The sequence below is a fragment of the Notolepis coatsorum genome (genome assembly GCF_963971535.1).
Source record: "Notolepis coatsorum genome assembly, chromosome: 17".
Classification (NCBI taxonomy): Eukaryota; Metazoa; Chordata; class Actinopteri; order Aulopiformes; family Paralepididae; genus Notolepis; species Notolepis coatsorum.
Window position 1 is genome coordinate 82,719,138 of NC_140181.1, and position 13,646 is coordinate 82,732,783.

Genomic DNA, 13,646 nt, shown 5'->3' on the forward strand with positions numbered 1-13,646 from the left:
TCGGCCACCCAGTACACGGCATAAATATATTATCATAAACACTCTCACGTAGATGAAACGGATCCAACACAAATGTACGAAGTCGAAGTATGCGTTTATTACTACACAGCAATGGTGTGTAGAGCAAGCACTTAATCACTTAATTACATTTATGAATTGAAATAGTATGCACTTTTATGGCAAAGAGTATTCGTCGGTATATCAATAGAGAATGTCCAATCTCTGATGGCGCAGGTGGTAAATATACGACCTGGAATAGTTAAGGAATAACAGCAATGATACTTTAATGATTATATACTAGATACACTAAGGGGGGGTTAATCCGGTCGCTTGTAAGCCGACAGGAGTAGGAGGGGGGGGGGGGTAGAATCCGGCTGCCTCGTCCGGCCAAGGGTATCCCAGGTGAACCCACTGTAGTGCCGTTCAATGCGCCGGCGATCCTTGGACCACAGATGAAAGCAGGTGGACTCTTTGTGGGCCGGCTCTCTCCGGTCCACGGGGGAGAGACGTGAAGCGACCTCGTCTTGCAGAGCGTCTCCTCACCTTGCGTCCTCTCCAGGGGGGGGGGTTCCAACACACGGCAGTGTCGGGGGTCTTTATCCATGGAATAATCAAAGTATACAAAGCATAATCCGTGCCTGGGAAGGCGGGCTGTCGTCGGTAGAATAATCCGGTATACAGGTCCACTCGCTCGTCGGCTCTGGGGCTCCTCGGGTGCAGCTTCACATGGGGTCAACCACCCTGGGTAAGCAGCCAGTTCTCTGCCCGAAACGATGGGGTACTGACTACGGTAGTATTCTCACCGCACGAAGCACTATATATTAACAGACTATTATTAGCTTAATAGACTACGTCCAACTCGACGATATAGTGCCAAATATGACTATTCAAATATTAATATACACGATGTCTCAATACCGATGGTAGGCGAACTTGGCCTTACTCCCACACGTGGCGTCGCGGGGAGGCTTTACGTCTGTGACTCTATTGGAGGGTAAGAAACTGGACTGAAAAGAAAGTCCTACTTTAGTAGCGCAGTATATATACGCACTATGAACAAATAGTCCCATTAGTGGTGCGGTAGCCAGATTCCTACGCGGAACTAGGACTTGTTCGTACATGTGGAGCGGTACGTTTGAACTGGGTCTGAGGGGTATGGCAGCCTGGCACCAAGGTCTCGACCAATAGTAGAATGGAGACTATTATGGGATGTTCAGTAGGCTAGAATGGATATCCAATGCATATTGTACAAGGAATATACAAGGGATATCAGGGAATATTAGAGAATATACAAATACAATCAAATATATATATATAAATAAATATATATATTCGGTTTAATCTGGCCCTTCACAACAGCCATATTAAACCGAATATATATATTTATTTATATATATATATTTAATTGTATTTGTATATTCTCTAATATTCCTTGATATCCCTTGTATATTCCTTGTACAATATGCATTGAATATCCATTCTAGCCTACTGAACATCCCATAATAGTCTCCATTCTACTATTGGTCGAGACCTTGGTGCCAAGCTGCCATACCCCCCAGACCCAGTTCAAACGTACCGCTCAACATGTACGAACAAGTCCTAGTTCCGCGTAGGAATCTGGCTACCGCACCACTAACGGTACTATTTGTTCATAGTGCGTATATATACTGCGCTACTAAAGTAGGACTTCCTTTTCAGTCCAGTTTCTTACCCTCCAATAGAGTGACAGACGTAAAGCCTCCCCGCGACGCCACGTGTGGGAGTAAGGCCAAGTTCGGCCTACCATCGGTATTGAGACATCGTGTATATTAATATTTGAATAGTCATATTTGGCACTATATCGTCGAGTTGGACGTAGTCTATTGAGCTAATAATAGTCTGTTAATATATAGTGCTTCGTGCGGTGAGAATACTACCGTAGTCAGTACCCCATCGTTTCGGGCAGAGAACTGGCTGCTTATCCAGGATGGTCGACCCCATGTGAGACTGCATCCGAGGAGCCCCAGAGCCGACGAGCGAGTGGACCTGTATACCGGATTATTCTACCGACGACAGCCCGCCTTCTCAGGCACGGATTATGCTTTGTATACAGTGATTATTCCATGGATAAAGACCCCCGACACTGCCGTGTGTTGGAACCCCCCCCCCTGGAGAGGACGCAAGGTGAGGAGACGCTCTGCAAGACGAGGTCGCTTCACGTCTCTCCCCCGTGGACCGGAGAGAGCCGGCTCACAGAGAGTCCAACTGCTTTCATCCGTGGTCCAAGGATCGCTGGCGCACCGAGCTGCACAACTGTGGGTTCACCCAGGATACCCTTGGCCGGACGAGGCAGCCAGACTCTACCCCCCCCCCCTCCTACTCCTGTTGTCTTACAAGCGACCGGATTAACCCCCTTAGTGTATCCAGTCTTATAATCATTAAAGTATCATTGCTGTTATTCCTTAACTATTCCAGGTCGTATATTTACCGCCTGCGCCATCAGAGATTGGACATTCTCTATTGATATACCGACGAATACTCTTTGCCATAAAAGTGCATACTATTTCAATTCATAAATGTAATTAAGTGATTAAGTGCTTGCTCTACACACCATTGCTGTGTAGGAATAAATACATACTTCGACTTCGTACATTTGTGTTGGATCCGTTTCATCTACGTGAGAGTGTTTATCATAATATATTTATGCCGAGTACTGGGTGGCCGAATATTAAGTACAAAGGTAGTGGTAGTAAGTATCATATCTAGTAATACAGTCAGGGAATTGTACCCCTCAGTTACAATTGGTCCTTCGAGCCGGATGGTAATTAGTGTAATATTAATATAGTGTTATTAATATTGAAATGGCCTATGATGAACACTCCACGAAACGATCCTCCTAACCAACGCCCGCAGCGCGAACGACGGCTCCCTCAGTACTTAGAGGCTTACGCTGTCAGTCAACAACCTAGTCTTCTACTAACAGTAAACGCGGTAAAACTAGAAAGTAAAAGTATGTCTAACCCCAACGCCCAGACTACCCCGACCATAGAGGCCCCTACGGGTTCTAATGTAACTGACCAAGTTCACGGTGGGGACCAGTGGGAACCAGACATGACTTCACACCCCGCCAGTACTGAAGAAGTAGTCCCCGATGAGTCCCGGGAGGAATACAACGCTACCGAGAGAGAACTCGGCACGGAAGAAGACGGGGAGAGCACCGTGGAGATAGAGCTCCAAGGCTCCGCAAGGAGTACCCAGAGGGAAGGCTCCCCTATACAACCGCCTTCTCCCAGCGAGGCAGAGAGGACCCTACAGCAGGCCTTCCTCATCAGCCTGAACGCCGCTGCTGAACGCGACCGACTGCAGATCCAGCAGCGGAGCGAAGAAGAGCATATACGTCTAGAAATAAGACGCATTCAGAGGGAAGAGAATGTGGCCCGAGACCGAGCAGACAGCCAGCGAGCAGCTGCTGGTGCTCTACGGGACGCAGAGCGCGACAGACAGCAAGCGCAACTAATAGAACAGCTGATCAGACGGACAACACCCTCTCCCTCCGCCAGAGGCTCCAGGAACTCGTCTAGACACACCTCCAGGGCGGCATCCCCTAGCCGAGTAAACAACCCTGAACTTGACCAACAGACGAGGTCTATACCCCCCACAGACCACCTCCCCCCACCGGTCCAAGCGAGACCTAGCAACCGGGAAGGAGCAGCATATCCTGTGGAGAGGCTAAACCAGAGACTACAAGCACTGGATGACCTAACTGAAGACGAAGAGGAAGAGGAGGAGAACCACGCCCGACGACAGCACAGTACTCTACCGGACCAGGAGGTCCGGTACAGCCCAGGCTATACTCCCGCGGAGCTGCGCTACAGACCCCCGACTCTATACCCGGGTGAGCACGACGCACGACCCGCACCGAGGAACAGCACCTGGACAAGCGGGCCATGGTACACTGCCGGTACCAGCCCATACCAAGGAGCGGGAGGAGACTCGCCTAGGAGGCCTCTCCCCCAACGCTCGCCGATGTATCCACAGTCAGCGTCATACATTGGCACGCCTATGGTACCCGACTTCACCCAAGAGAACCGGGCCCAGTATACAGAACTCCGCATGTGTCTGGAGACCATGTTGGTGGATGTATTGGATGAACGCCATAAATACGCCATCCTACTGAAGCACTTAAAGGTACCCTGCGCACATAATATAGCGCTCGCCTACGCGACTTCCACCACCCCATACACAGCAGCGCTGGTAGCATTGGACCAGAGGTATGGGCGCATATGGGATTACGTGATCCAGGAGATCCGACACATCGACCGCTTACCCCCAGCAATAGACAATCGAGCACTGGACGACCTGTCCATCAGAGTGCAGTCCCTGGTAGGGATGTTGGGAGCGCAGAGAGAGAAGGGGAGGCATGAACTTTACGCCAACTCAAATGTGGAAAGGATCTTGGAGAAGCTGCCGCCCGCTCGACAGGAGCGTTTTAGGCGGCAGAGAGACCACCGAGACCCGAATGGCCCCGAACCGAACCTCCTCGATCTAGCAGACTTCCTGGCGAGAGAAGTCAGCAGCCTACGGCTAGATACATTCGGACGGAGCACCCCTGGCTCCAGAGAAGGAACCAGACGACTAAATGATGGAAGAAGATCGGTGACTGTGATGCACCAATCGGAGTCAGTACCGAGCAGCAGGAGCCACAGTACCCCCTCCAGAACGGAGAAGTGGAAGATAGTGTGCCCCTACTGTGAGAAAGAACACTGGCTAGCGCAATGTGACTCCTTCCCCAAGCTGAACGCGGAGGAAGCAAGTCAATGGATAAAGTCCAACAAGCGCTGTTTTCGCTGTGCGCGCTCACACATGGCAGCCGAATGCCGCTTAAAGAAAAGGTGCACCAAGTGCGATGGAGTCCATCTGGACATACTTCACGACAGTAACAGACGGCGCCCTTCACCCGCACCATCCAGCAGCAAAGCGAGCGTCATGTACATCGATCCCGCCAGCAGCAGTGGAGCCCGAGTACTCCTAAAAGTAGTGCGTGTGACACTAAGCTACCAGAATAAAGTCCTGGACACTTACGCCGTCCTCGATGACGGGTCAGAGAAGACCCTTCTGCTCGCCTCCGCTGCGGCCCAGCTAGGGCTGCGGGGAAGCGAAACCCAAATGACAATTCGGACAATAAGACGAGATTTGAAGACGATAAAGGGCGAGAATGTCTCATTCTCTATCGCAGCAAGCGGCCAGCCTGAGCGACGGTACCAGATTACAGACGCTTTCACCAGCCAAGAAATAGGACTGTCGCGGTACACATACCCCGTCGCCAAGCTGATGGAGAAATATGCACATCTGCGCAAGTTACCGATCCCGCTCATAGACAATGCTATGCCGACCCTGTTGATAGGCTCCGACCATGCAGACCTCATTGTCCCGATAGACCGGGTTCATACCGGACCCCGAGGCTGTCCTGCAGCAGTCGAGACCCGTTTGGGATGGACTCTCCAAGGCCCGCTCGCCAAATCTCTCAACCGAAGTACAACCACTAGATGTCTCCACTCCCGAGTCACAGAGGGAGAAACCGCACTCCTGCAACACGTAGAGCGGCTATGGACCTTGGAACAAATGCCCTTTAAGAACGGAAAGAAAGACATTCGCTCTAAAGATGACATTTACGCCATTCACCTCCTCGAGACAGGGACCAAGAGAGTCCCGGTCAACGGCGTGTTGAGATACGCCACGCCACTCCTGCGGCGAGAAGGAATGCCTACTTTCCACGCCAAGACAGACGCCACAGAACGGTACCTGCTGAACACGGAGCGGCGCTTAGCCAAGAACCCCGCCCAAGAGAGTGTATACCGCGCTGAGATTGAGAAGCTCATCACAGCGGGACACGTCACAAAGATGGACATTAAAGAGGCTGACCAGACCACTGAATCGTGGTACGTGCCTCACCACAAGGTCCATCACAACGGTAAAGACCGCATAGTATTTAACTGCAGCTACCAGATCGGATCCCAAAATCTGAATAAAGAGTTACTGCCCGGTCCCACACTCGGCCCCTCCCTACTCGGCGTTCTACTCCGCTTCCGCCAGGAAAAGGTGGCCATCAGCGGGGACATTAAAGGAATGTTCCTGCAGGTGAGATTAGTAGAGGAGGACAAGCCCCTGTTACGGTTCCTATGGAGAGAGAAGCCAGGAGATGAGCACCCAGCCATCTACCAATGGGAAGTCCTCCCCTTCGGAACGACGTGCAGCCCCTGCTGTGCTACATTTGCACTACAGAAACATGTAGCAGAGGACCCAGCAGCGGACGAAGAGGTCCAACACAGCGTAAAGAACAGCTTCTACGTAGACAACTGTCTACAAAGCCTTTCAACCCAGGAAGAAGCCGAGGCTCTCCTGATTAAACTCCGCGCCTCATTGATCAAAGGCGGCTTTGATCTCAGGCAGTGGGCCAGCAGCGATCCGCAAGTACTGCGCAGCCTCTCCTCCGAGGACAAGGCAGCCAGCAGCGAGACCTGGATGGCTACAATCCCGGGAGAAGCCCAGGAGATGACCCTGGGATTAGTGTGGCGATTCAAAACAGATTCGCTTCACTACAGACACAAGCCCCTGACTACGGAGCAGGGAAGGCTGGCGGCGGCGCCGACCACCAGACGGAGTGTGTACACAACACTCGCCCGACAATATGACCCGCTAGGATGTATTCTACCGTACACCACCAGGGCAAAAATGATTGTACGAGCATTGTGGGACAAGGACCAGGGCTGGGACGACCCCATTCCCGCACACCTTGCATCCACCTGGAGAGAGTGGGAGATGGAGCTCCACTCACTCCCAGGCGTTAATATGCGCCGAAGCTACTTCCCACCCACGGTGAGGCCAGAGACATGTAAAATGGACTTACACGTCTTCAGTGACGCCTCAGAGGTCGCATACGGATCAGTAGCCTACTTGCGGGCCCAAGAAGAGGGGGGAGAGATCTACACAGCATTTGTCCTCGCCCGCTCGAGAATAGCCCCACGCAAGCAACAATCTATCCCACGTCTAGAGCTCTGCGCAGCCCTAGCCGGAGCGCACCTAGCCACGCTCATCCAACGTGAGCTCACCATACCGGTGTCTAGAACAATCCTGTGGTCAGATTCCACGACAGTACTCGCCTGGATCAAATCGGACTCATGCAGGTACAAGGTCTTCGTGGGAGTCAGAGTCACCGAGATTCAAGACTTAACCGAAGAGTTAACCGGAGAAACAGAGTGGCGCTACGTTGATACAAAACAGAACCCAGCTGACGTCATCACCCGGGGAATGCCCCTAGATGACCTCACCCGTCGCAATGTCTACAGTGACGGCCCAGCATTCCTAAAGCTCCCGGAAGGAGAGTGGCCCACGCCTATCCCGAGGGAAGCCAGTCAGGAGGAGGCTGAGAATAAGAAGCCTGTGTTCTGTGGATTGAGCACTGTTATCTCCGCAGACCCCAACATAGATGATTGCACTACCATAGAGAGTGCACAACAAAGGACATTCCTGCGGCACCACCCGGAGTGTAAGTCCCCCGCTGAAATGTCAGCAGCTAACTACGAGGAAGCAGAATTGCTTCTACTGCAGCGAGCCCAGAGAGACTCGTTCCCCGATGAATTGGCCTGTCTACAGGGAGGAAAGCCCGTCCCATCCGACAGCAGATTAATTCATCTGGCCCCCGAGAGCGACGCTCATATCAGAGTGGGTGGTCGCCTACGCAGAGCCCCCAATCTACCGGATGACATTAAATACCCGATCGTATTGGACAGCCGACACAAGGTCACAGAGCTGATTATAAAGAAATACGATGAGGATGTACATCACGCAGGAGCAGAAAGAGTCTTCGCGGAAATCAGACGTTGTTACTGGATCCTACAAGGAAGAGAGGCGGTACGACGCTTCCAGCGAACATGTCTAGACTGCCGCAAGTGGCGCGCGCAGCCCAGCATACCAAGGATGGCTGACCTTCCTCCATGTCGCCTCCGAATCGGTGACAAGCCATTCCACTCAACGGGTATGGACTGCTTTGGCCCGCTGCACATAAAGAAAGGAAGAGGAACCGAGAAGCGGTGGGGTATTGTATTCAAATGCATGACCACCAGAGCGATACACATCGAGCTTCTCCCGACCATGAGCACAGACTCATTCCTTATGGCCTTCCGTAGATTCACATCACGGAAAGGAAGACCGTCTACACTATTGTCCGATCATGGGACAAACTTCAAAGGCGGCGAAAGAGAGCTGAGAGAGAGCTTCCAAGCTATGGGCCCAGAACTTAAGACCCACCTCGCTCCAGCACAGATTGACTTCCAATTCAACCCCCCAAACGCACCCCACTTCGGTGGTACTTGGGAACGGGAAGTGCGTTCCATAAAGACAGCCCTGTACGCAGTACTTGGGGCCCAGACTGTGGCGGAAGAAGTCCTAATGACAGTCCTCACGGAGATTGAGGGAGTATTGAACTCTAAGCCCCTCGGCTACGTCTCCAGCGATGTGGCGGATATCGACCCAGTTACCCCCAACACACTCCTGATGGGGCGGCTAGATCCCGCGTTACCCCAGACAATGTACCGGCCTGAAGAAGCGAACGGCCGACGAATGTGGAGGTACAGCCAAGTATTAGCCGACAAGTTTTGGAGCAGTTTCCTACTGCACTACCTACCGTCTCTACAGACCCGCCAGAAGTGGGTAAAGGAGAGAGACAATTTGACAGAAGGAACAGTCGTCATGATTATTGATCAATCACTGCCCAGAGCTATGTGGCCGGCCGGCCGCGTAAGCAAAGTGATCACCGGTGCCGACGGCAAGGTCCGAGCAGCTGAAGTGCTTGTCCAGGGTCGCACTTACACCCGTCCGGTGGCGAGGCTCATAGAACTGCCCCGACTCCCAGACACAATCGATGATGACCATGACCCTATAACCCTATGACTTTGTGAAGTTGACTGACCCCTACAGCAAACCCTTATGTGTAAATAGACAACGCGATTAATCTGTCTCTGCTTAACTGATTAGGTCTGGGACCAATCAGGGGGTGGCTGTTGTGAAGGGCCAGATTAAACCGAATATATATATTTATTTATATATATATATTTAATTGTATTTGTATATTCTCTAATATTCCTTGATATCCCTTGTATATTCCTTGTACAATATGCATTGAATATCCATTCTAGCCTACTGAACATCCCATAATAGTCTCCATTCTACTATTGGTCGAGACCTTGGTGCCAGGCTGCCATACCCCCCAGACCCAGTTCAAACGTACCGCTCAACATGTACGAACAAGTCCTAGTTCCGCGTAGGAATCTGGCTACCGCACCACTAACGGTACTATTTGTTCATAGTGCGTATATATACTGCGCTACTAAAGTAGGACTTCCTTTTCAGTCCAGTTTCTTACCCTCCAATAGAGTGACAGACGTAAAGCCTCCCCGCGACGCCACGTGTGGGAGTAAGGCCAAGTTCGGCCTACCATCGGTATTGAGACATTGTGTATATTAATATTTGAATAGTCATATTTGGCACTATATCGTCGAGTTGGACGTAGTCTATTGAGCTAATAATAGTCTGTTAATATATAGTGCTTCGTGCGGTGAGAATACTACCGTAGTCAGTACCCCATCGTTTCGGGCAGAGAACTGGCTGCTTATCCAGGATGGTCGACCCCATGTGAGACTGCATCCGAGGAGCCCCAGAGCCGACGAGCGAGTGGACCTGTATACCGGATTATTCTACCGACGACAGCCCGCCTTCCCAGGCACGGATTATGCTTTGTATACAGTGATTATTCCATGGATAAAGACCCCCGACACTGCCGTGTGTTGGAACCCCCCCCCCTGGAGAGGACGCAAGGTGAGGAGACGCTCTGCAAGACGAGGTCGCTTCACGTCTCTCCCCCGTGGACCGGAGAGAGCCGGCTCACAGAGAGTCCAACTGCTTTCATCCGTGGTCCAAGGATCGCTGGCGCACCGAGCTGCACAACTGTGGGTTCACCCAGGATACCCTTGGCCGGACGAGGCAGCCAGACTCTACCCCCCCCCCCTCCTACTCCTGTTGTCTTACAAGCGACCGGATTAACCCCCTTAGTGTATCCAGTCTTATAATCATTAAAGTATCATTGCTGTTATTCCTTAACTATTCCAGGTCGTATATTTACCGCCTGCGCCATCAGAGATTGGACATTCTCTATTGATATACCGACGAATACTCTTTGCCATAAAAGTGCATACTATTTCAATTCATAAATGTAATTAAGTGATTAAGTGCTTGCTCTACACACCATTGCTGTGTAGGAATAAATACATACTTCGACTTCGTACATTTGTGTTGGATCCGTTTCATCTACGTGAGAGTGTTTATCATAATATATTTATGCCGAGTACTGGGTGGCCGAATATTAAGTACAAAGGTAGTGGTAGTAAGTATCATATCTAGTAATACAGTCAGGGAATTGTACCCCTCAGTTACAGTAATAAAAAAAGTCAACCAATGAACTAGATTCTTGTACCGGATCTCCTCTCTGGTAAACAAGAATACCCTGAAGACTCTGGCAGGAGCACTCATTCAAGGGTACCACGACTATGCTTGCACCTCATGGTACCAAAGCACCTCAAAGGCGCTAAAAACAAGATTACAAACATCACAAAACAAACTGGTCAGACTTCTACTTGACCTTACCCCTAGAACCCACCTCACCCCTGCCCACTTTGACAACCTAGGATGGCTTAGAGTAGACAACAGAGTACAGCAACTTGCAATGGGCCTTGTCTACAAGATACACTATACGACTAAGGTACCCATGTACATGTCAAAATACTTCCCAAAGGTCAGTGAATACCACGACCACAGCACCAGAGGAAGCTCAACAAATCATGTTAAACCCAGATTCGGCTCAAACAAGGGACTAAACACGTTTCGCAATTATGCCACATCAATGTGGAACGCCCTACCCAAAGCTGTAAAGGAATGTGAATCCCTACCCACATTAAAAACCGCTCTTAAAGAGCACCTACGGGAGGCTGCAATTCGAAACTGGCCACCGTAATTGTCCAAACCCCCCCACCCCCACCCCTTCCTAATTGGCAGTCTCCTCCCCACCGCATGTATATATTCTCTCCCCGCCGTATGTATATTTCTCTCCCACCCACCCACCCCCTCCAAATGTACAGTCTCCTCCCCACCGTATGTATATATTCTCTCCCCACTGTATGTATATTTCTCTCCCACCCACCCACCCCCTCCCCATCATATGTATATATTCTGTCAGGATCTATGGGTAACAGTACTGTATAATGTGCATATCGTATATGTCACAAATGTAACAGTACTAAATACCTGTATGTCATGTATGTCCCTATGCCATAAATGTCATGTATGTTGTGTATGTCATAAATGTCACTATGAATTGAAAATGGGGGACCCTGATGTAAACAAGACACATGTCTTTCTCTGGTCTGCATCCCCTTAACAATTGTGGGTATTGAGCCATACTGTATTGTACCCATTCTGCAATCTGTTAAATAAAGTTTTCATTCATTCATTCATTCATACGCCCATGCACATACATGTGATGAAGTTCTCTTATAACAGGTTACGCCCACATACAGGTGATGAAGGTCTCTTATAACACGTTACGCCCACATACATGTGATGAAGTTCTCTTATAACAGGTTACGCCCACATACAGGTGATGAAGGTCTCTTATAACACGTTACGCCCACATACAGGTGATGAAGGTCTCTTATAACGGGTTACGCCCACATACAGGTGATGAAGGTCTCTTATAACGGGTTACACCCACACACAGGTGATGAAGTTCTCTTATAACAGGTTACGCCCACACACAGGTGATGAAGGTCTCTTATAACAGGTTACGCCCACACACAGGTGATGAAGTTCTCTTATAACAGGTTACACCCACATACAGGTGATGAAGTTCTCTTATAACAGGTTACGCCCACACACAGGTGATGAAGTTCTCTTATAACAGGTTACACCCACATACAGGTGATGAAGTTCTCTTATAACAGGTTACGCCCACATACAGGTGATGAAGTTCTCTTATAACAGGTTACGCCCCCACACACAGGTGATGAAGTTCTCTTATAACGGGTTACACCCACACACAGGTGATGAAGTTCTCTTATAACAGGTTACGCCCACATACAGGTGATGAAGGTCTCTTATAACACGTTACGCCCACATACAGGTGATGAAGTTCTCTTATAACACGTTACGCCCACACACAGGTGATGAAGTTCTCTTATAACAGGTTACACCCACATACAGGTGATGAAGTTCTCTTATAACAGGTTACGCCCACATACAGGTGATGAAGTTCTCTTATAACAGGTTACGCCCCCACACACAGGTGATGAAGTTCTCTTATAACGGGTTACACCCACACACAGGTGATGAAGGTCTCTTATAACGGGTTACACCCACATACAGGTGATGAAGGTCTAACATTCTTACATTTCCATCTCCGTTTATACTCGTTCTTTATTTCCTCCATAAGGGGCCAATAAATAACCCCCCCTCCCCCCACCCTCTCTCTCAATGTCCTTCCTTTCTCCAGGTGCTCCCTAGCAAGGACCCCAACCAGGAGTACGAGGTCACATGGTACGTGTCATCCAGTCCCTGCGTGGCATGCGCTGCCAAACTGGCCGACATCCTCCGCCAGCGCAAGAAGCTCCGCCTCTGTCTCTTCTGCTCCCGCCTCTTTGAGTGGGAGGAGCCTGAGGTAATAGAAGGGCTGAAGGCCCTGGCCGGTGCAGGCTGCAAACTGCGGATGATGAAGCCGTCCGACTTCTTGCACGTGTGGGAGACCTACGTGGAGAAGGAGGAGGACAGCTTTGCCCCCTGGGAAGACTGTCAGGAGAACTATGAATACTACATGGAGAAACTTGCCAGCATCATCAAGTAGCTGTGAGTCTGTCAAAAAACTTTGGGCATTTTGTGCGCAAATACAGTAGACAGTTTTGGTGGAATTGCATTGATAAGCGACAGAATGTTTCTGTTGTCAAGTTGAAACCATTTATAGCTTATACACGCTTATTCAGGACGGTCAGGATGGTCAAGAGAGATTGATGGAACAGTTTGTCTGGCTCCTTTGGCTTCTCTCTCTTTTTGGTTATAATGTGATCTTTGTCCTCTGTCTCATCCCCGTCACAGGGACACGTGGCAGACGGGGTCCTCAGAGATGAGAAGGAGGTCTCGCCATCTACTTCCGTCGAAAAATATGCAGACCTCAGAGCTCTGAAATGGAAGGCGGAGGACATGAAGTTGCTTATGCCAGTAAAAGTACACAAGGCTTGTTTGTTTGAGTGAGAGATTTGCAATGTTGAAAGAATTTGACGTGTTTAACATGGAATGTAATTCAGTGAATCTTTTTATTTTTTTTAAAGGTTGATTTTAAAAATCCTTTTTTCATCATCTTTTGGGCACATAATGATGACGTTGTTTGCCTTTTGATGATGATTTTACAACCAAAGAGGGTAAACTGGGCTCAGCTGTGTCGCTACCTTTGAAGTATCAAAATGAGAAACATTCTTTTTTTGCAATATTGAAATTGACATTCCTGATATTTAAGCAGTTGAGCAGATGACTGCATATGCGTTGCGCACATACATCAGTTTTGTCAATGA

The 13,646-nt window shown here is 49.7% G+C and overlaps 1 protein-coding gene across 1 annotated transcript in view; it reads left to right on the forward strand.

Moving 5' to 3' along the window:
• Positions 1-13,474, forward strand: part of apobec2b (apolipoprotein B mRNA editing enzyme, catalytic polypeptide-like 2b) — a gene marked incomplete at its 5' end in the record, with an annotated part of 32,892 nt that extends 19,418 nt beyond the window's left edge. The window contains 2 exons of the mRNA XM_084333079.1: positions 12,578-12,927; positions 13,174-13,474. Of these exons, the coding sequence (XP_084189205.1) occupies positions 12,578-12,925 (348 nt within the window). The 3' untranslated portion in view covers positions 12,926-12,927; positions 13,174-13,474. The remainder of the gene's footprint in view (positions 1-12,577; positions 12,928-13,173) is intronic.
• Positions 13,475-13,646: the final 172 nt, after the last annotated feature.